Genomic DNA, 22,189 nt, shown 5'->3' on the forward strand with positions numbered 1-22,189 from the left:
AGGAAACGGAATTTGCTAAATGTCAGAAATCAGGAGACACCACGGGATCTGTTATCGAGGAAGAGTCTTAAGATATATCGGTGGAGGATGTAGTGAAAAAGTTTTTCTTTTAAATATCCAAATATAGGGTACATTGTTAACAGCAAGACGTCAGAGACATGGTTCCATTATATAAGTGAAGGAAAACTCTATGCACCATCAGACGACTTTTTTTTTCTAAACTAAAAATTTGTAGAGAAATTTTTACAGCAATTCATGGCTAGGTCTTAGACCAGGAACGGAATGCATAAAAACACTGGCTGCTGAAATGAAATCTGCTGTCGCTGGTGTTCCTGACGAGGTTGTGGAATTTTTTTTGCCAAAATCTCAGTGTTTTTTAGAATGCGGCACCTCAACAACATTATCGACATGACTAAAAAGAAACAGAGGATTTGCAGGAGTACAGTAAGAAAAACATGAAAACAGCAACTGAGTTTTTTCCCCTCGGGGTCCACACCTGGCTCGGTGAGAAACAAACTCGTGCATATCTCAATTCCATCACCATTAAAACCGTCATCTTTGTTCTGTTAATCTGTTGGGATTTAAATGAGAGTTCGTTGTACCAAAACAACTTTCTCTATGTTAATCCTTAACTCGTTGTGTAGGATTTAGTACCAAGGACAACTTTCTCTACGTTAATCCATACCTCTTTGGTTAGGGATAAAGTGACAGTCGATACATTATAGTATTTGTGTTCCCTTGAAAGGTACCTCTATACCCTAGAAGTTTTTGTTTAGAAGCATCAGATTATTATGAAACTTTTATGTATGGTCTGCCAAAAGGAAAAATCTGTACTTTAAGTAACACAAAATAAAAATATCTATACCTTAAGAAGTATTTTTTTTTGGAAAGTTATCCTTGCATTGTGCTACTACGTATACCTGTCAGAATCAGTACTGTCAGGGGAGACTGTTCGCAGCGTGACGTCATGCGCAGAGGGAACGTATTTTCGCTCGCTGATGAGCCGACCTCTCCGAGTATATTTAAAGGACCTTGCTCTCCAGCGAGAAGTGTTGTGGTTTCTTCTACTGTGACGAAGAACGAAGAGTAAACAGCATCAGGTGAGTTTTAAGAATAGGTGTATGCTTTTGTATTAGATATGATAAAACTTTGACTGTAGTTGCGGCCTATAATAAGATTGTATGAAGACTGCCTCTGTCGACGTCTGGCGGGACGAGCTAGTACCTATTCCCTTCCCCTTTATACAACTTGTATTATTTAGATGGCAATAAATAATCCAGGCTAGAAAGTACAATTACCGTACATTGTTTAGTGAAGCTATGTGGTAAAACTTCTGATAAACATCCCATTAGCATAGATTGTTAACCTACCTAGACCATAGGGCTAGGTATATCCTAGGCCGTGTTCGGAGCCACCTTCAGGAAAAGTACTTTAACCCACGAGCGGCGGCGCGTATGCTGCTAAATGCGATGCCTATTTCACAAATTTTTTTTTCTCTCTTCGGAAATTTCCTTATCAGATTATTTTCATAAGAATAGTAATGTTTTATATACCATTGGAATCGCCAGAAAATGGCGATTATACGGCAATAAAAAAATATATTTTTTTTTGCAAAGAGAACATATATATATTGTGAAATGTAAAGGAAATTTTTTTTTATCCTTTTTCATTTTCAACTTTCTGTCGACCTCAAATACTTATACAGGTCATGCTTTTTCATCATTTCATAAATGAACAAGAGCTAAATTTATCTTAGAAGTTGGAGAAAAAAATTCAGGCATATATAACTAGTAGCTCAACAGGTATTAGACATTTAATGAAACCATCTCACACCGAGTTTCAAAAGAGAATCGTCCTCTTGCAATTAGTTGTTACAGCACTATCAACATTTCTATTACTAAGTGCCCTAATGAAAGTATATAGAACTTTTACTAACCTTATTTACACATATACACTATGTACATGTTTTCATCCTCTACTCATCCTTTCTGTAAAAACTAATTTCGAGCCGGAACTAATGTCTTCCGGCGGGTAGGCTCGTGTCCAGACGGATGCATGATCATAATCACCGATATCAGTATCACTATCACTTTCAACATCATATTCCTCACTTACGCTAATCACTTTCAGAACCCTGACTTATGTCAAAATCATTGTCACTAAGTGACCAATCACTATCACTTCTTTCATTCGCCATTATTATGTAATTATATCAATAAATCACATAAAAAAGTAAATTTCACGGCCGCCGTCATGCAAAGAAAAAAAAACCGCGGAAACTGACCAAAAGTTGCGCAAGCGTATTATCATCTCATTTAAAAAATTGAGGCATTGTGGCAATACTGATTCTTATCTGTGTTCTGATTGGTTTACTTACCCTTATGACATCATAAAACCCCGCCTCCAACACCACCTGTTCTTGCCCGCGTGATTTGAAATTAAAGCATCGCTGAAATCGACGATCGCATTTTAGTAGCACATAAAGCGTCGATTTTAGCGACGCGCCGCCGTTCGTGGGTTAACACCCCCTGAGACAGGAGATGGGCACCAGTCACGAGTCTCATGTCTTGAGGTGTTGCTTCACGACCGATGACTCGTGGCTGGTGCCCAACTCCGGTGTCAGGACGTATTAAAGTACTTTTTCTGAAGGTCCGAAGACGGTTAAGGTGGCTGCAGCTAGTCCGCTCGGTTGTTTACCCTAGGCTAAACCAGACTGGGTGAAAAATAGCAAGTGCTACCATCTGTTTGGAGTTGCTAGCCTAATTGTACGGGTACAAAGCAAGTAATTGTGCTATGTAACTTGTGAACTTACGTGATCTGATAGATCTAAGCCATAGATACCTAGGGTAAACAACCGCATGGCCTAGCTCAACTCACCGACAGTCATGGCATGCCACCCTCCGAGAAAGTACTTATAACGCGTCCTGACACCGGAGATGGGCATCAGTCGCGACTTCTTGTTGGTGAGAGATGGAGGTAAAGACCTCTACTCTCCTTTCGAAGATAAGTTTATTTTCTTCAAAGTTAGAAATTAAGGACAAAGTAAAAGCATTAAACAGAGGGTAGTGAAAAGGGATGTCCAACGCAGTGAAATCTCACCCAAAAACGCTTTAGAAATTTTACTTACATTGAATATTCTAGAAAGATTGGACGCATTTTGATGTTTGACGGAGCGTTGTGCAACAAACTTCCATTTCCTGTGATAAATCCGCACACCACTTGTACCCACAGACGCTGTGGCACTTTCATCACAACAATTGGAACACGGTCCCTAACCACAACGTTTTTAAGGAAACTACTGTTTTGGTAGAAGACATGACGAAGCATGCACTAGACAATTATTTAATAATAGTAAAACATCAATATTTACTTATTTATGATGATTAATTTGAAAATATTCGTTATTCAAAAAGTAACTCGATTCTGACTCAAATTTAAGTAATTATTTTTCGGAATTAGAACGTTCTTTTAAGTCCTGTATTATGATATCTCGACATCTTGACTATTGTACCTATTGTAGATGAATTGCTATACTCAACTTTTTTGCAGAACAGTTTACCAGTTATTCATGCAGATTGTTATCAGCCATTCATGTAATTGTTATATCGTAATGCGCATATATATCTTTATTATTTACTTTTTCGATACATGAAGATGTTAAACTGCCGTAGTGTGACGCAATCGCTTCGGTCCCTGGCCCTCTTGTCTGTGTTCGCACCATAAGAAATTAATGGGGCTGAATTTGCAATGACCAGAAAGTCGTTAAAAGAGGAAAGTTAGCATTGAGGGGCATATGTTCTGATTGAGAAAAATAAAAATTTATACAATAGCTAGCTTGTAAAAAATAACTTTATTACAAAAAACTTGATTGACAACTAAGACTGCCACCTACCTCTATGGGTTTCAGAGACAATGCAAGCACGGTTTTTGGCAATATTTCTGTAACAAACACTCTTATCAGAACGAGATTTTGCTATAGTGCATTACACCCAGTGCCGTAATTTATAAGGGTATCGTGAATCACTAATCGTAAAGAATAACAACACTTGTCCTTGTACCAAGAGACAAAAACGCCATTATCCAGAAATGGATACGAATACGTGTAAAAAGCTACACCTACCCTCTCCCCCCCCCCCCCCTTCCACCGCCACCCCTGTCCTTCTTCCTTCCTTCGCCTTCCTTTCTCTTTCTCTCTTGCCAATTGGTATGTGTTCACCCTTCAAACTGGGTATAAGACTTAAACAAAACGTGGAAATTGGTGAAATTAGCCTATGTATTGAAAGTATATATACATAAATATTAAAGCAATTTTATCATTATTGCATTACTATGACAACTAGAATTCATGGAAACAGTTTTTAATAATGCATCGACATATGTGTGAATCTCCACTAATGTGGCAACAATGATTTTGCCATTCTTAGCATGCAAACATTAAAGGTTGCATTTATTTCTGGCATACAGTTATTTAAAAAAATCAAAATACTAATATAGACTTAAATCAATTAAAAGTGCTTGCAAAAAAACATTATAATCCACTTATCCGTAGTCTGCTCCGCTATGGTTTTCGGCAGCCAAATGTACGATAAGGTTAGAAATGTTGGATTGTATCTACTTTAGAAATATATCTAATTTTTCGGGGTAATTTGGTTGCAAAAAAGGGGTAATAGACATGAATTAAATAAACATTTTGAAATAACAAAGTAAATTTGAACTAAATAATGAATAAAGTAAACAATTAAGGGAATAAAACTTTGCAGTGTCGTCGTCTGCTGCTCGTAAATGTGTTTGTGGAGTGCGCGCTTGGGAACCAGGAACAGCAACGTGGTTCAAGTGCAATGTGGAGTGAATTAAGACCAAAATGTGTATAATTACAATCAAATAAGCACTGTGGAGTTTCAGTTGTGATGGCAGTAAGGATAAAAATACTGATTACAAGGTAAAAATGAATTCAGTTCAGACCATGACCACGGGAATAACAAGTTTCATACTTTCACTAATATAGGCAACAAAATGTTGTTTTATTGTGCTGATTACAACTGCAATCTTGAGTAAGATCAATAAACGTTATATATATATATGCTAACATTGTTCAAATGAGTGCTGGGAAAGATGGTGTCCATCCGTGATCAGACCCGTCTAGCCACACGATCGCCGCCATATTGGATTTTAAAACTGCCTTGAAAACATTTTACGAAGAGCGTCATGCTTCTTTTAGTTCATATGGGGCTTTCATATATCACATTATGTTGACGAAACTTCAATCTTTTGAATGGTATGCTTAGAGTTGTAATTGTATTCTTGTTTCACCATTTAAATATCGAGTGAATAAGACCTGTCCAGCGTGATGATGGTGGATCATCCGTGATTGTTTACCCTATTAACAACACTGGGTTGACAAAGTAATAAGTAATAGCCTGACAAGGATGACACATGCTACTAAAAATTTATTCTAAATAAGTAAATCAAATAGCCTAAGAGTGATATAAACAATAGGGTAAACAATCACGGACGATCCACCATCATCACGCTGGACGGGTCTTATTCACTCGATATTTAAATGGTGAAACATGAATACAATTAGCTACAACTCTAAGCATACCATTCAAAAGATTGAAGTTTCGTCAACATGATATGATATATGAAAGCCCCATACGAACTAAGATAAGCATGGGACGCTCGCCATAAAATATGTTTTCAAGGCAGTTTTGAAATCCAATATGGCGGCGATTGTGTGGCTGGACGGGTCTGTTCACAGATGGACACCATCTTTCCCAGCACTCATTTGAACAGTGTTAGCGTATATATATGTAATGTTTATCGATCTTACTCAAGATTTCAGTTGTAATCAGCACAATAAAACAACATTTTGTTGCCTATATTAGTGAAAGTATGAAACTTGTTATTCCTGGGGTCATGGTTTGAACTGAATTCATTTTTACCTTGTAATCAGTATTTTTATCCTTACTGCCATCACAACTGAAACTCCACAGTGCTTATTTGATTGTAATTATACACATTTTGGTCTTAATTCACTCCACATTGCACTTGAACCACGTTGCTGTTCCTGGTTCCCAAGCGCGCGCGCCACAAACACAGTTACGAGCAGCAGACGACGACACTGCAAATCTTTATTCCCTTAATTGTTTACTTTACTCATTATTTAGTTCAACTTTACTTTGTTATTTCAAAATGTTTATTTAATTCATGTCTATACCCTTTTTTGCAACCAAATTACCCCAAAAAATTACAGATATTTCTAAAGTAGATACAATCCAATGTTTCAAAACTTGTCATACATCTGGCAGACTACGGATGAGTGGATTATAATTTTTTTCTATCACTTTTCATTGATTTAAGTCTGTATTAGTATTTTGATTTTTTTTAATAACTGTATGCCAGAAATAAATGTCACCTTTAATGTTAGCATGCTAAGAAGGCAAAATCATCGTTGCCAACATTAGTGGAGCTTCACACATATCGTCATGCATTATATAAACTGTTTCCATGAATTCTAGTTGTCATAGTAATGCAATAATAATAAAATTGCTTTAATATTTATGTATATATACTTTCAATACATAGGCTAATTTCACCAATTTCCACGTTTTGTGTAAGTCTTCTACCCAGTTTGGAGGGTGAACACATACCAATTGGCAACATAGAGAGAGAGAGAGAGAAAGGAAGGCTAAGGAAGGAAGAAAGACAGGGGTGGTGTGGTGCAGGTGGGGGAGAGGGTAGATGGAGCTTTTTACGCGTGTTTGTATCCGTTTCTGGATAATGGAGTTTTGTCTCTTGGTACAAGGAAGAGTGTCATTATTCTTTACGATTAGTGATTCACGGTGCCCTCATAAATTACGACACTGGGTGTAATGCACTATAGCCAAATCTCTTTCTGATACGAGTGTTCGTTACAGGAAAAAAATATTGCCAAAAAACGTGCTTGCACTGTCTCTGAAACCCATAGTAGGTATGCTGCTTAGTTGTCAATCAAGTTTTTTGTAATAAAGTATTTTTTACAAGCTAGCTATTGTATAAATTTTTATTTTTCTCAATCAAAACATATGCTAACTTTCCTCTTTTTAATGACTTTATCTGGTCATTGCAAATTAGGCCCAATAATTTCTTATGGTGCGAAAACATACAGAGGGCCAGGGACAAAAGCGAATGCATCACAACTACGGTGTTAATCCAGCAGTAAAACAACTTCATATATCCAAAAAGTAAATAATAAAGATATATATGCGCATTACGATTATAACAATTACATGAATAGCTGAATCTGCATGAATAACTGGTAAACTGTTCTGCAAAAAAAATTAAGTATAGCAATTCATTTACAATAGGTACAATTGTCAAGATGTCGAGATATCATAATACAGGACTTAAAAGAACGTTCTAATTCCGAAATATAATTACTTAAATTTGAGTCAGAATCGAGTTACTTTTTCAATAACGAATATTTTCAAATTAATCATCGTAAATAAGTAAAATATTGATGTTTTACTATTTATTTAAATAATTGTCTAGTGCACGCTTCGTCATCGTCTTCTACCAAAACAGTAGTTTCCTTAAAAACGTTGTGGTTAGGGACCGGGTTCCGATTGTTGTGATGAAAGTGCCCCAGCGACTGTGGGTACAAGTGGTGTGCGGATTTATCACAGGAAATGGGAAGTTTGTTGACACAAGCGACTCCCCAAACATCGAGATGGCGTCAATCTTCCAAAATATTCAAGCGTAAGTAAAAATTTTGAAAGCTTTTTGGTGAGATTTGCACTGCGTTGGACGCCCTTTTCACTACCCTCTGTTTAATGCTTTAAATTTGGCCTTAATTTCAAACTTTGAAGGAAATTACTTACTTCGAAAGGAGAGTAGAGGTCTTTAGCTCCGTCTCTCACACCAAGAAGTTGCGACTGATGCCCATCTCCGGTGTCAGGACGCGTTATAAGTACTTTTTTCGGAGGGTGGCATGCCGTGATTGTCGGTGAGTATTGAGCCACCCCCCATGCTGGTTGTTTTCCAACCCTACTCTGGGTTAGACAAAGTAATAGCCTGACAAGGATGATACATGCTAAGTTTTATATACCCTGTACATTCAAGTGTGAATAATTAATCATAATTTGCTTTTTTATTTATAATGAAGTAATACTATGTATTAGGCTTAAAAAGGACTTCATGCAAAAATTCTAGACTTTGTAAAGGCTATATTCCTGTTAAGTCTCATATAGCCTAGACCCTTGGGTGATATTAACCTAGCATAGGTAGTAGGATAACAAATAAAGTGGCAATCCCTTTTTTAAAGGAATATCCTGATATTAGCTTAAAATCAGCATAGCTGAATATCAGGCAAAATTGTCTTGGCTATTTAAAGAGAAAACCTGTTTGCATGAGGATTATAAGTTAAGAGAGAACTTAACAAGATCTTTTATGACCAGCTTAATGTGGATTATATTAGAAGTATTAGCCTATGCCAGCTAAAACAATAGCTTGGGTTAAATCAATTAGTTCATAGACTAGCCTAAATGGTCTAATTTACTTCACTTGTTGAGTATAATGTCCAGTTACTATGATATGCTTTGTGACCCTTTGTTTTGTTTTCTCATTTATTCTACAAGGAATTTTGCCTGTATTACATGGATCACAGCGTTCTGCAAAGTGTGTTTATCCTAAGTGTGGCAGGGAAGTAGTTCACTGAAGAGTCCAGCACAGAAAGCAGCCTTGAATGAATCCCTATGTTACCAGTTCACCTCCTGTAATCCATAGTCGATATTCCTCTTTCTTCTTAGAATTATGTTCTGCTGTGCATCCCACTATTTCTTTATTGCCTGTATTACAATGTTGCTCAAAATTTAGCTACCATTACCGGTATTTATTTTGGCTGTAGTGATCCACAGTAGCTATTCCTCTTGCTTCCCAAGGTTATGTTTGCCTGTGCATCCCAGTATTTCTTTATTGCCAGTAGTACCATACTGCTTAAAATTTGGATATCAGTATTTATTTTGGCTGTAGTGCCACAGTTACTATACATCCTACCAGTACCAAGAGTAGTACACTATATGTATATGTAATTAATTTGACCAACTAATGATTCCTTTTTTTACCTGCAAGTTAACAGTTTACATACTAGGAGCTTCAATTCATTCTAGAGATGTATAACTGTAATATTTGTAATAGCTCTCTGACATCATTTGTTTCATATTTTAATCACTATAGGCTTCACAGAAATGAGATTGGTATGTGTATTCCATGCCCACTTGAAGGCTGTGAGCAAAATTTTTTAAATACTCCCACATTTAGGAGCCACATTCACAGATTCCATAGAAATGTTGCTAACCAAGCCAAAATTGCAAAGTATGATGTTGAAAACTGTCATTTGAAGTGTGGAGTAGTACTTTGTGAATCACGTTGTTCAACTGTCCCTGATTTTCTTTGCCAGTTCTACTATGGCCAGCTTTCAGGCATTAAGCAAATACATTATTAATGTTATGAATAATCACGTAGGCAAACTGAATTAAAGAATATCATATCATAACGGACTGTTGCAGATCAAAGTTAATGCTATTATAAGTATTAATCCTTGCAGATGAATAAACATTCTTAACTTATTGCAAGGGTTGTTACTTAGCATTTTATTTCCCCAAACGATATAGAATTATTTTCCCTATTACGGAAAGCAACGCGTAAATTGTTAAAAATGAGATTTTTTCCCTTCAGATACTACAGAAGAAATTTACGAGGTGACCAGGAATGGGCATGTCACAGTAAACGTGTGGGGCTGGATCTTCTTATATTATATGGATGATATCACCAGGATTGAGTGGGGGTTCACTGGTGAAAAATACATTGAAATTCTTCATGATTGCTAACTTCTTTCACTTCAACAGCGGAATTATTCCTCCCCGCCTGCTCCTGTCATTTTCATTCACGACCGCTGCCCCATCATACGGCCAGAGTAGTCCAGAAATGGTTTCAAGGTCGAGAGGATCTGCAGTTGCTTGGCTGGCCAAGTAAGGATACAGACATGAACCTCACTGAGAATATTTAGGCTAATTTGGTAAAATGTTGGGAATCTGAGAGGGAGAGGAGACCAGATCAACTTATGAACCTCTGGGAACACAATGGAAACTCTTCCACAATCGACCACAGATCGTCAGAAACCATGAATCTTCTATGCCTAACAGATTTAACCTCTGGGAACACAATGGAAACTCTTCCACAATCGACCACAGATCGTCAGAAACCATGAATCTTCTATGCCTAACAGATTGCAAGAGGTGATCTAGAAGGAAGGTGGCTGGACTTCTCACTAATAAAATTAAATTAAATGTAAAAATTGAGTGTGTATATTTGGATTACCTCATGGTCATGATTATTATAATTTATTTATTAGAAAGGTGAATTTGATATTTTAAAGGAGTTCAAAATCTAAAGGGAATTTCGCTATCCTGATTTTTTCTTTAAAAATTATCTAAAAAGATAACCTTAGGACAATATCATTAAACTACATTTCTCCAAATAGCTCTTTCCACAATGGACAGGTAAATGACTGAAGGGGCTGTTTAACAATAGAGACGTCTGTCTATTATCCTCACACGAATGATGATAAGAGCGAAAGGAATTTCTGTCCGTATGACATTAAAACATTTATCACAATTAATATATTAGAAAATATAAGCCAAGTAGATATGTTTTTATCCATATCATGTAATAATTATTGTAATGAACGGCGTGTAGGGTATAAACTCTACTGTATATTCAAGAGGGAATACAAACCCAACATCGGTAGAGCAAAAGCAAGAAGCTTGTCAGTTTGAATTACATTTTAGAATTCCAAAACCCGTAAGAACTACTTAACAACAAGAACTCAATCCCCGAGACCACCAACCCCCCCCCCCCCCCCCCGAAAAAATATATATGCATATATTAGTTTAGTCAAGATTAGACTGTGTTAATGACATATCAAAACTGCATACTTAGCGCAGTGGTATTTCTAGATGACATGTCACTTTAAATTAGCTGATATGAGAGAGAGAGAGAGCGAGAGAGAGAGAGGAGCTAAGGTGTCGGACACTTTCAACACGTTCATAGTGTTTGGGTATGTTCAATGAAGTGCTGCTGCGCTTCTCTTTATAGCTTCCTATTATATTATTGGTAGGAAACGCACTGCAACGGATACTATAAACTTGGCTTATGTGATAAGGTTAAAATATCCTGTTATGATGTTCGTGATTCTCTCCAATACCAATATAACTCTAAAATTTTTATCAATTTTAAGTATTGCGTAATGCATATGACCGATATATAATAACAGACACGGTGGTAAGATAACGACCTAGACGAAAGTTAAATGGAATCTTAATAAACAAAATTATATTAAAAGTGAGACAGTAATCTTAGTTACAGTGATATAACCTACTCAGATTTCTTTTTTTTTTTCTTTTACTCCGTGTGTGTGTGTGTGTGTTTCTCCAACCATACCTAATGACTCCTCCTACTGAAAGAATTCCAGAGCTTACTGGTGGAACTCTTGCTAAAAGAGGAAGAGTCCTCCCCCCGTCCCCCTCAGTAAACACTGTTACCAAATAATTTTTCGAAGTCCCTCAAGAAGGTGTACCAGGGAAACCTGTGTCCAACTGTACATATATCTATCTATACTATCTATCTATCTATATATATATATATATATATATATATATATATATATATCGAGCTACAAATGTCATTTAATATCTAATTCGCTCTACCTCGGAATTAATATATTTTCATATATGTTTATATATATATGTAATATATATATATATATATATATATATATATATATATATATATATATATATATATATATATATATATATGCATACATATCTATACATTACTGCTACCACATGCTTGTTACAGTGGGTAAGAGTGAGAATGCTCATGAGGCTTCTTAACTTTATTTCCATGGGGAGTTATGAGAACGAGGTCTCTGTTAAAAGTTACCTTCATTGAAATGACAGCAAAATATCGATTACCTATCACCTAAATCCATTTATTCTAATATAACATTACAAATGATACTTTTTGATCACTGTAGCTAAATAAAAAAAAATGTGTCAAATCCGAAAAACATAAGCACTGAAAGGGTTTCTAATTAAATAACATATTGCTACATAAATGAAACCAATAACACTAACCACAATGTGTATGGGTCCACCTAAATATTAACTGCATGGGAGCCATAATTCTCTAGGCCACAGATATTATGACTTCTCAAGTTGAATGGGTGCAGCACCTTAGTTAAATCACAGCTATAACACTGCAAGTCGTCCATTTTACCTGCCTAATAAATGCAAAAGTTCGTTTGTAGGTGAGGTCCAACCAATACTTCTTGTGAACTGCTCCAAGGCCACACAGTAAATAAATTTACATAGAATGGCTTTCCTCAAAATAAACAATAAAACTACAGCTTCCTGGATCTAGCAACTACTTACCAACCTGAATAAAATGTAAAATGCATATAGCATTTACACCCTCCCCTTTGTTACCTCTGGAAACAATCACCAGCAATTAATTATTTACCCTAATTACAATTATATATATATATATATATATATATATATATATATATATATATATATATATATATATATATATATATATATATATATACACACTTTAAGGATGAAGATTCAAATACATTGAGAAGAAATACAAACTATATTCTGGGTTATTAATAAGCCTACTTCCAATGTACGATAAAGTAATAAATATTCACTTGCCATTTGTTCTAATAGTCTGCTTTTAATCTCTATACAATATACCTTTGGCAAAATAAATTGAGCATTCTTACATAAAATTTGAACACTCACATACAAACAATAGTAAGTTTATTGATACAAAACATAATTTATGCTTAAATACATCAAGTTGTGAACTTTTCAAATTTCTCAGTGGTTATCGCACTCTAAAGACATTATCAATTTAGTCACAGAGCGAACTATTTTGTGAGCCTCACACCTCAATGTGGCACTTCGAATGAGACCATCATTTGAAGAGTGAACATTTACAACTAAGCAAGTGGCCCCCTATTTCGTGACTGCATCTCATCCTTCAGTAGAACAACGCCACCAACTGGTAAATTTCGTCTAGTTTTTGTCCATTTGTATCTATCATGTAAATTAGTTAAATACTCTCGAGTTCAACGAGACCAAAACAAACCAGCAAGATACTGCATCCTTCTCCATCTCAATCTTACATAACAATCATTGTCTGAAAAAGAACCTATTTCTGATGGCCCTCCTTTTAGTGTGAGCAATAAATTTGGAGACAAAGGCAATGGGTCAGTGATATCACTGGAAAATGTAGTCAAGGGTCTGCTATTAATAGTAACCTCAATTTCAAAAAACAATGTGTGAAGGCAGTCTCATCAGTAAGGACTTGTTGATTTAAAACTGATGCCAATACCTTCCTTACTGTTCTTATTTGTCTCTCCCAGGCACCAACAAAATGGAAAGCATGTGGAGGATTGAAGACCCAGTCAACCTGCTGAACTAGTAGAGCATTGCCAATGGTTGTGTGATCGAGAGACTTCAAGGAATTTTGACGTTCTCTTGCTGCCCCTGTAAAGTTGATACTTCTGTCACATTAATTACCTGAACTGCACCTATTCTTGCAAGAAATCGTCGCAGCCATTAATAAATGCTGAAGTAGTCAAGTTATCTAAAACTTCTAAATGCACAACTCTAGTTGCAAAACAGATCAAAAGTAGCCCAGATCTTTTCACTTGAGAATGACCATGCTTCACACAATAATGACCAAAACAATCTAGGCCTGTATTGCTAAATGGAGGGTCATAACCAGTAACATTCGCCTTCGGTAAATCAGCCATGCATTGGTCAAGCTCTTGACCTTGAACCTTTTGGCCTGTTACACAGTCCTTCAAGACGTGTCTTACAGCTTTGTTGCCTCTTATTACCCAATACTTCAGACTGATACTTGACTGCATTTCTACCCAAGTGTCCCAATTTCTCATGGTGGTCTTTGATTATCAACTTAGTGATGTGATGATCCTTTGGTAGTATTATAGGATGCTTTGTGTTATATTCCTGATTAGAATTTTGCAGTCTACCTCCAACACGATGTAAACCATCGACCCCGATGAATGGTTTTGGTTTCAACAATGTCCTACTGTCCTTTACTCTACCCTTGTCATGCAAGTCATTAATTTCACTGCATTAAGCACTGTTTTGGACACTGCCTTCTTCAAGTCACTTACAATTATTTTGGTCCATTGTTTGTGCAGTACACAGTCTTGGAGATCTATAATATGTGCCACTATCTTTTTTCATTTATAACAGTCTGAAAAATACAGAATCAACTTCAAAGTGGGGTTATCATCAATAGTAATCGCAGTCAATGCCGCTGATTTAATCTTAGTGTCCTTAATTTCCATTTAATTAGTAATGATCTGCAAGTCATCTGGATTAAGTGGCCAGCAGCATTCACTCTACCTCAAGAACTCTGGTCCTTGCGACCACCTGGATGATTGCTGCCCTCTGGAGGCCTCATCTGCAGGGTTAAGCTGTGAGGGGACATAAGAGTGTCTCCACTGATTGGGCTGGGAGTAATCCCGTATCAAGGATATCCTGTTTACCACAAATGTGTTGTACTTTTCTCTTTCATTGTTGATGTACCATAATACAGTTGTACTGTCTGTCCAAAAGTTCACTCTAAAAGGAGTAGTTTCAAAGGCATCAATCAGTGCATTGTGCACTTGAACAGCCAAACAAGTTGCAGTTAATTCTACCCGGGGAATAGAAACTACCTACAGAGGGGCAATTCGTGCATTTTCACATAGAAAATGACAAGAAACTACTTCACCAGTGTTAATTCGACGGTAAGCAACTACACTATAGCCTTATAAACTTACATCACTAAATAAGTGAAGCTCCATTTCACCTACATTTTCAGCAGAACAAAGGATATTCCTGTCAAGCATCACATTAAATAAACCTTTTGTTTTATCAAACCACAAATATAGACATTGAATCAATTCCACAGGCAACCTCTCATCGCATGATAACCTTTGGCGACATGCATCCTGTAAAATTAACTTTCCCCAAAGAATAAATGGGGCTGCCATTCCTAAAGGATAATACAGAGAAGCAATGAACTTCAGGAGTGCCCTTTTAGTCTGGGGAATATTGCCAAGAGCAAAACATAACTTAAATTTGTCACAATTAAGATCCCATTCTAATCCTAATACTTTATGAGAAGGGAGAGTAGATCCATTATTCACTGCAGGAAAGATATCATTATCAACTGAATTACATGGTAGGCCATCAAGTAAAATTTTACTAGTACTGACAAATTTTTCGAGATTAAATCCACTCTTGGCCCATATGTCTTTAGTCTCGCTTGCTCCTTCTGCCAAACTTACCTCATCATTTGATACCTTTAAGTAGTCATCAACATAAAAATGGTCATGGATCCCATCAATTACTGTTTGATTATATCCATCTTCTTTGTCAATTGCAGTTCGTCTCAATGAATAACTGGCAACACTAGGAGATGAAGTGGCTCCAAATAAGTGAACTGTCATTCTGTAAGTTACAGGTTGGCTAAATGTATTCCCGTCTTCCCCCAAAAGAAATTGAAGGCAGCCTCTGTCCTCAACAGGAACATACACCTGATAAAACAATTTTGAGCAATATCAGCCATATATGTAAATTTTCCCAGCTGGAAACTAAGTAAAACTTCCAATAAACTACTTGTCGTATCAGGTCCAGAAATCAATCGGTCATTAAGTAAGGTACCATGAACTTTTGCTGCACAGTAAAAAACTACACGCATCTTTTTTTTGGGGGGATGAAAGACTGCAAAGTGCGGTATGTGCCAATAATCATTATTGTCTGCTGGGTTCAAGACTCTTTCTGCATATCCCAAATCTAACATATCTGAGATAATCTTAATATATTCCTGCATAGAATATTAATTTTTCATCTAATTTGTTTTTCAACATAAGAAGTCTTCTGTAGGCCAGCATTTCACTGCTAAGGAAGTTTATTTGGCCATCTCTAAAAGGACGTGCAATTTCATAATGTCAATGTGGGAGGAATTTGCAACTCTCATTAACTTTATTTAACCATTTACTGTCCTCAGCTGAATAACCAACTCTTGTGCAGTTCAAGTCTTTGAAGTTTGTATTATACATGTCAATCAAAATTTTATCCAAGTCATGTTTTGCAACTTTCACTCTGTTGACTGACAATTCAAGTTTTTTGCTAGGTAACACACATACATACCGTCCAGGCATAGTACGTACAGCATAAGGCCTATCGTTTACACTGCTATGATTTACCTCCTAAGATTCCATTATTGATCACATGTCATTTTCTATCATTATCTCAACTTCAGAGTCCAAGCGAGGCAATTCCACATTTGAGAGGTGTGGCCAGTCCTTAAGCTCATTTTTGTCAATGATGTCCTGTGTACTTGCAGGAACTTTTTCTATAACAGCTGGTTGTAAGTTTCACAAGATTATTTTGATCTAAGTCACTTAATGCCAGGTCATGAACAACAAACTGTCGAAAACCTTAATCTGTTCTCCAAGAAAAGCTACATCAAGTTTGAGTCTCTTCTCATCATCAAGTTTTATACCAAGTCTTCTGTGCAAACTTTCTGCACAGAATGTTGCAGAGCTACCTGAGTTAAGAAATGCATGAGTAGCCAAGTCTGCAAAACTTGCTCTGTCCTTCGTTATCTTAAGGGACAACGTTCCTGAATGTAATAAGGCAACAATCTCTCGTATTGACTTTGAGTGTTCTGCCTAGGCTATCCTATCATCAACATTTGATACTGCATTCTTGCAGTTTGTTAACAAAATGGCAAAATCGTCCAATTGCTTTGTGTCCTCTGGTTTTATGTTAGGCCTTTTCAATGTAAGTAGTGTTATTTTCTCGGAACCGCCATATCTTTTTACAAGTAGACCCCTGGCTTCCTTGTACCATTCATTACCAGACATCAACATACGAGAATTAACTATACCTAATGGTTTACTGATGTATACTGGCTGAAATGATACAGTTTATCGCCATCAGAAGTCAGTTTGGAAGAAATAATACTATCAAATGATTTCATAAATGTCTAGAACTGACTACAGTCACCACCAAACTTCTTAATTTCAGTCTTAGGCTTTAATGATTTCATATTAAGTGAAACCAATGTATGCAAAAGATCATCTTGAGCATTGTCATTGAAAGCACTACTCGTATCTTAGAGGTTAATCCCTTTTCCTGGATCAGCATTTTCAACTACTGGATAGTAATTAGCGTCAAAGTTTTTATAAACTTCCTCTTTGGCCGTATACTCAGCAAGTTCAGAGTTTAGTTTTTATCGTTTCTTCTTCTTGTTCAATTTTCTTTCTTTCCAATTCAATTCTTTATTTCACCATTAACCATTTCTTGCGTGCTTAAAGGGCTGCTTTATGTGCTTCAACTCTAAGCTTTTCCATTTCACACTGAAGAATTAGTGGCTAAACTGACCTTGACTTTCTTGTTCTGTGCGACACAAGAGACTTACTTATCTGAGAGACACTATCCTCAGGGCCCATGACATCGTCCTGCTTGCATTTTTCGGATTCTATTAGTTTTTCTTTGGCGAACTCAGTAAGGTCCAACCTGCTTTCCATTACAAAGTCTGTCAACCTCTGGCATAATTCAGCCTTAACACCTGTTGCACTAAGCTGTCTTTCTCGAAGGAGTTCTTTCAACTGCTCAACCTTTAACTTATCCATTTTAATTCAAAGATCGAATTCTCAGCAATACTTAATTGATCATCAGTCTTGCCAACAATCGTTAAGTAATCGTTAATTTTCTCTAACGATACTCTTAAGCATGATAGACAGACTTGTAAGATTTATCAAATTGTTCAAGTTCACAAGAAACAAATACACCTTAAGAAACCGTACTCCAAAAGTTGAAAATATCAGTAAACACGTTTATGGTCCCGTCATATATAGAAAGCTACGGGACTTAACGCATTTTCATAACTCACTAAACTGGCGTTAATTCAAAATTCACATTTCCTCCAAGGTATGTTCAGCAATTAACTCCAGTTTTCATTTATATATTACACATATTCAACGAAAACCAAGCTTGGGGTAACCAAAGCATTATCATCCTACAATTCACGGAACACTGATAAATTGCAAAGTTTCAACAATTGTTAAACTTCATAAATGAAACCAATAACACTAACCACAATGTGTATGGGTCCACCTAAATATTAACAGCTTGGGAGCAATAATTCTCTAGGCCACAGATATTATGACTTCTCAAGTTGAATGGGTGCAACACCTAGGCTAAATCACAACTATACACTGCAAGTCGTCCATTTCACCTGCCTAATAAATGCAAAAGTTCGTTTGTAGGTGAGGTCCAACCAATACTTCTTGTGAACTGCTCCAAGGCCACACAGTAAATAAATTTACATAGGATGGCTTTCCTCAAATAAACAATAAAACTACAGCTTCTAGTAATTACTAACCTGAATAAAATGTAAAATGCATATAGCATTTACACACACACACACCACACACACACACATACACACATACATATATATGTGTATATATATATATACATATATATATATATATATATATATATATATATATATATATATATATATATATATATTTAGTATATGTACATAATCCGCATGGAGTGGCATTGCCATTACATGCAGCATGTAAGACTATGGGCAGTTAAGATTTACTTCGGGAATAAATATGATCAGGAGATGCGAATTTTAATTGACCATCATATGTGTATATATATATATATATATATATATATATATATATATATTATATAGATATATATATATATATATATATACTTGCGTGTGTGTGTGTGTGTGTTTGTGTGTGTATGTATGGGGAAAAATGAAAATTACTAGTAGTTACTTCTTTGTATGTATAGTACGTTTGTGGTTATTTTGTGAAATAGATACTTACGCCTAATTTTTCCCACGAATTGCGACACTCCTTGTATACGAGTTTCCAATCGATTAAAATTAGAACAGTGCAAAAGATGAGATCGGCGATTTAGTGTTTAGCCTTATTTTTATTCAATCAAGCGCATTTGCAAATAAATTGCAAAATCGGTTGGCCTCGTATTGTTCCAAAGGCTTATATATCCGGATTTTGTATGAAAATCCATTGGGTTATTTTTATTTGTTACTCATGAATGTAGCCAGTTTTCATGGACATGTACAGATTTATTTGAATGCTGATATATTTGACTCTCTGGATGCAGTTTACAGATATCGCCGGCTTAAAAAAAATAAAAAAAAAAAAAAAAACGTGTGTGAATAAACAAACAAACGTAATAGACTTAGGCCGAGAAGACTTCTTTGGAACAGAGAAACAAACAAACTAATATTGGACCGTCTTTGGAAGATTAACTGGATGTCAACTGCTGAGAAATAATTTCTACTCTATGTGAGTAGAGAATATAAAGTATAAAAGGAGTATCCCTTTTTGACTCTGTTATGTAACTCGTTATTCTTAGTTCATCGAATGAACCGAGTGCAATGATATAGAGCAATAGATAGTTTGTTAATAATTGTTAGTTAATGCTACAGGTTATTGTCGGTCATATATTTGATAGTATATACATATGTTCACAAATGTTTTATTGCTATGAGGAAAATTTCACTATAAATAAGTTCATTTCTCAGATATGGTATACGTAAAATATTATTATCCCTTACAATCTGGTAATTTTAGTTGGTTTACTCTTACTGCTAGCATTTGGTCATTTAGTGATATTTTTTATTAGACCACTAATTCTTTTGCATTGAAGCAGGACCCCTAGTTTGATGCATGCCAGACAGTCGTAAACTTCATCGACACCTCGGCCTGTAACGGCCAAACTGCAGTGAAGACTGAAAGCCGAATTTTACAGGCAAAGCGGAACTTGTTCCTGAGCCGTGTCTTCAAATGCCAGAGTATTCAATTCTGGCTTAACTTCACCATATTTGGTTTTGAATATTCTATCCCGCTTTAAGGTTAAACTCATCTAATCCTGTATTTGAAATATTATACTGGTCTATTGGAAAAGCTCGATGAGATGCATGTCGACGAGCTGACAGCAAGAAATGGCTCTTACTTTTGACAGATTTTATTGCTACCACTTCCCTCTCTCTCTCTCTCTCTCTCTCTCTCTCTCTCTCTCTTCTCTCTCTCTCTCTCTCTCTTTTCTCTCTCTCTCTCTCCTTGTATGCGTTTGTATTTATTTAGGCCTTTGAACGACATTATTCATCAATTATCGCGATGTTTCCCCATCTACCGTCCTCTCATCATTTGTTATATTAAGCCTGCAGTTGCTATAACCCACTTTCGGTATTAACAATATTTACAGCTTTCAGGGGGAGAACTAATTGAAAAGACCGCTCTAAGCAGAGCATGCACAGGAAAGTTTAATAAATTGGACGAGACATTCTTCGGAATCCTCCCCTTTCTAGGTGGCTGAATCAGGTTGAATTGCTTTGATCATGAGTAGCACTTCTGTTTTCCTCAGGACAAACGTTTAAACTTAGCCTGAAAAAAGTTAGCTTTGGACAGTTCTGGTCAAGAAAAAAAACATATCACGGGAGGTTATGCAATATTGTAGGCTTTACTTCCTAATGTCAGATGATTCCAATATCATAAGGTAATAATAATATCGATCTGAAACATTGTTATTTTCTTTACCATTTATATATAGAATTTTATTAATTTTTCTATAAAAACGACGGTGAATATTATCGTAAATACATAAAATGTCAATGTTCTTGGCAATAGCGTCATGATTATTTTTATAAAGACCTCAGGCATACAAAATGCGTTTTATCACAATACTCTGACATGATATGATATGGAAAATATGTTAGCTTAAAAAGAAAATCCTATTCAACCGCCAGTAGTAGTTGTCTCATCGGCCTAATGTCCAAAAGAAACCAAGAAAAAGAACTAGAAGAACGCTTGATAGGGATTTGAAAAATCTTATATGAAATTTTTAGCAGTAGCCTGAAGATTTTTTTAACTAACAACCCGTCTGGTTCGTGAACCTTAGCGTACTTAGATAAAAAAAAAGAAGCAAAACATTCCACTCATTTTCCGCTTGAGCAAGAAGCCCTCTTGACCTTGTCCAATGGATTACGGCAACTCATGTCTTACTCTAGTTAAGGGGAACGTTTTTTGAGGTTCTAAAACTGAGAGAGACGGGCAGATGGTGGACTGTCGACCACCGAGATCTTTATCCATGTTCTGACAATGGGGACAAGATATCATGAAAATACATCATTAGGATGAAAATGATGAGAATATTAATTAGTTAGAACTGAAGGTTCAGAATGAGTAAAAATGAGTTTTTGAAGAAAAAAATTAGTAAGAGAGAAGAAAGTAGAATAATAGTTCTGAGAAAACTGCAAAAAAAGAAAAGAAAAAAAAAAAGAGTAAGGTGGTAGAAAGAAAGATGAGTAAGGTGAGAAAGTGGCCCTGCATGTATAAATTAGTGAGAATAAAAAATACAATGAGTTACGGAAACAGATCGCGGCCAGCATGATATTGCTATATAATATCCCTCTTTAAGATTTTAAAGCTAAGAGACCTCTGGTAAAGGCGTTACTAATATCGAGACGCACAGTCTTGTAAGACTAAACCAAATTTAAATGATTATGTTGATAAGCAAAAGTTATTCAAAGATATATATATAGAATATATATATATATATATATATATATATATAGATATTTATATATATATATATATATTTAGTTTATTCACGTCGACGTTTTACGACTGCTTTCGTCGCATTTTCAAGGCTGCAATGATTAAAAAACCAACCTACACAAAATTATATTAAAACAACGATACGTACACAAATTACAAGACATTAAAAACAGGAGGAATAGGAACAGGACATACCTGAACAACAGAAGTAATAAGACTAAAAACATAAGTTTACTCAAGACCCAGCAAGAGCAAGAAAGGACGAGAGAAGGAAAATAAAAACAAAAGGTTAAGCCTAAAAACAAATAGATAGAGGTCGTTTGAGTATCTAGTGTTAAGATCGTCTTCTTTATAATAATAGATCCAAGTATATTGAGGTCGTTTCCGTTTTGGGCTTGTTATGTTATTGTAAAATCTTTATAATTAATA

General features: G+C 35.8%; 1 protein-coding gene across 1 annotated transcript in view; it reads right to left on the minus strand.

The window, feature by feature from the left end:
- Nucleotides 1-15,583, minus strand: part of LOC135211400 (collagen alpha-1(I) chain-like) — a 42,711-nt gene extending 27,128 nt beyond the window's left edge. The window contains exons 1-2 of the mRNA XM_064244712.1: nt 15,422-15,583; nt 14,493-14,563 (exon numbers count right to left, since the gene is read on the minus strand). Coding sequence (XP_064100782.1) covers nt 14,493-14,563; nt 15,422-15,583 — 233 coding nt within the window. The remainder of the gene's footprint in view (nt 1-14,492; nt 14,564-15,421) is intronic.
- Nucleotides 15,584-22,189: the final 6,606 nt, after the last annotated feature.

This window comes from Macrobrachium nipponense, chromosome 4 (genome assembly GCF_015104395.2).
Source record: "Macrobrachium nipponense isolate FS-2020 chromosome 4, ASM1510439v2, whole genome shotgun sequence".
Taxonomy (NCBI): Eukaryota; Metazoa; Arthropoda; class Malacostraca; order Decapoda; family Palaemonidae; genus Macrobrachium; species Macrobrachium nipponense.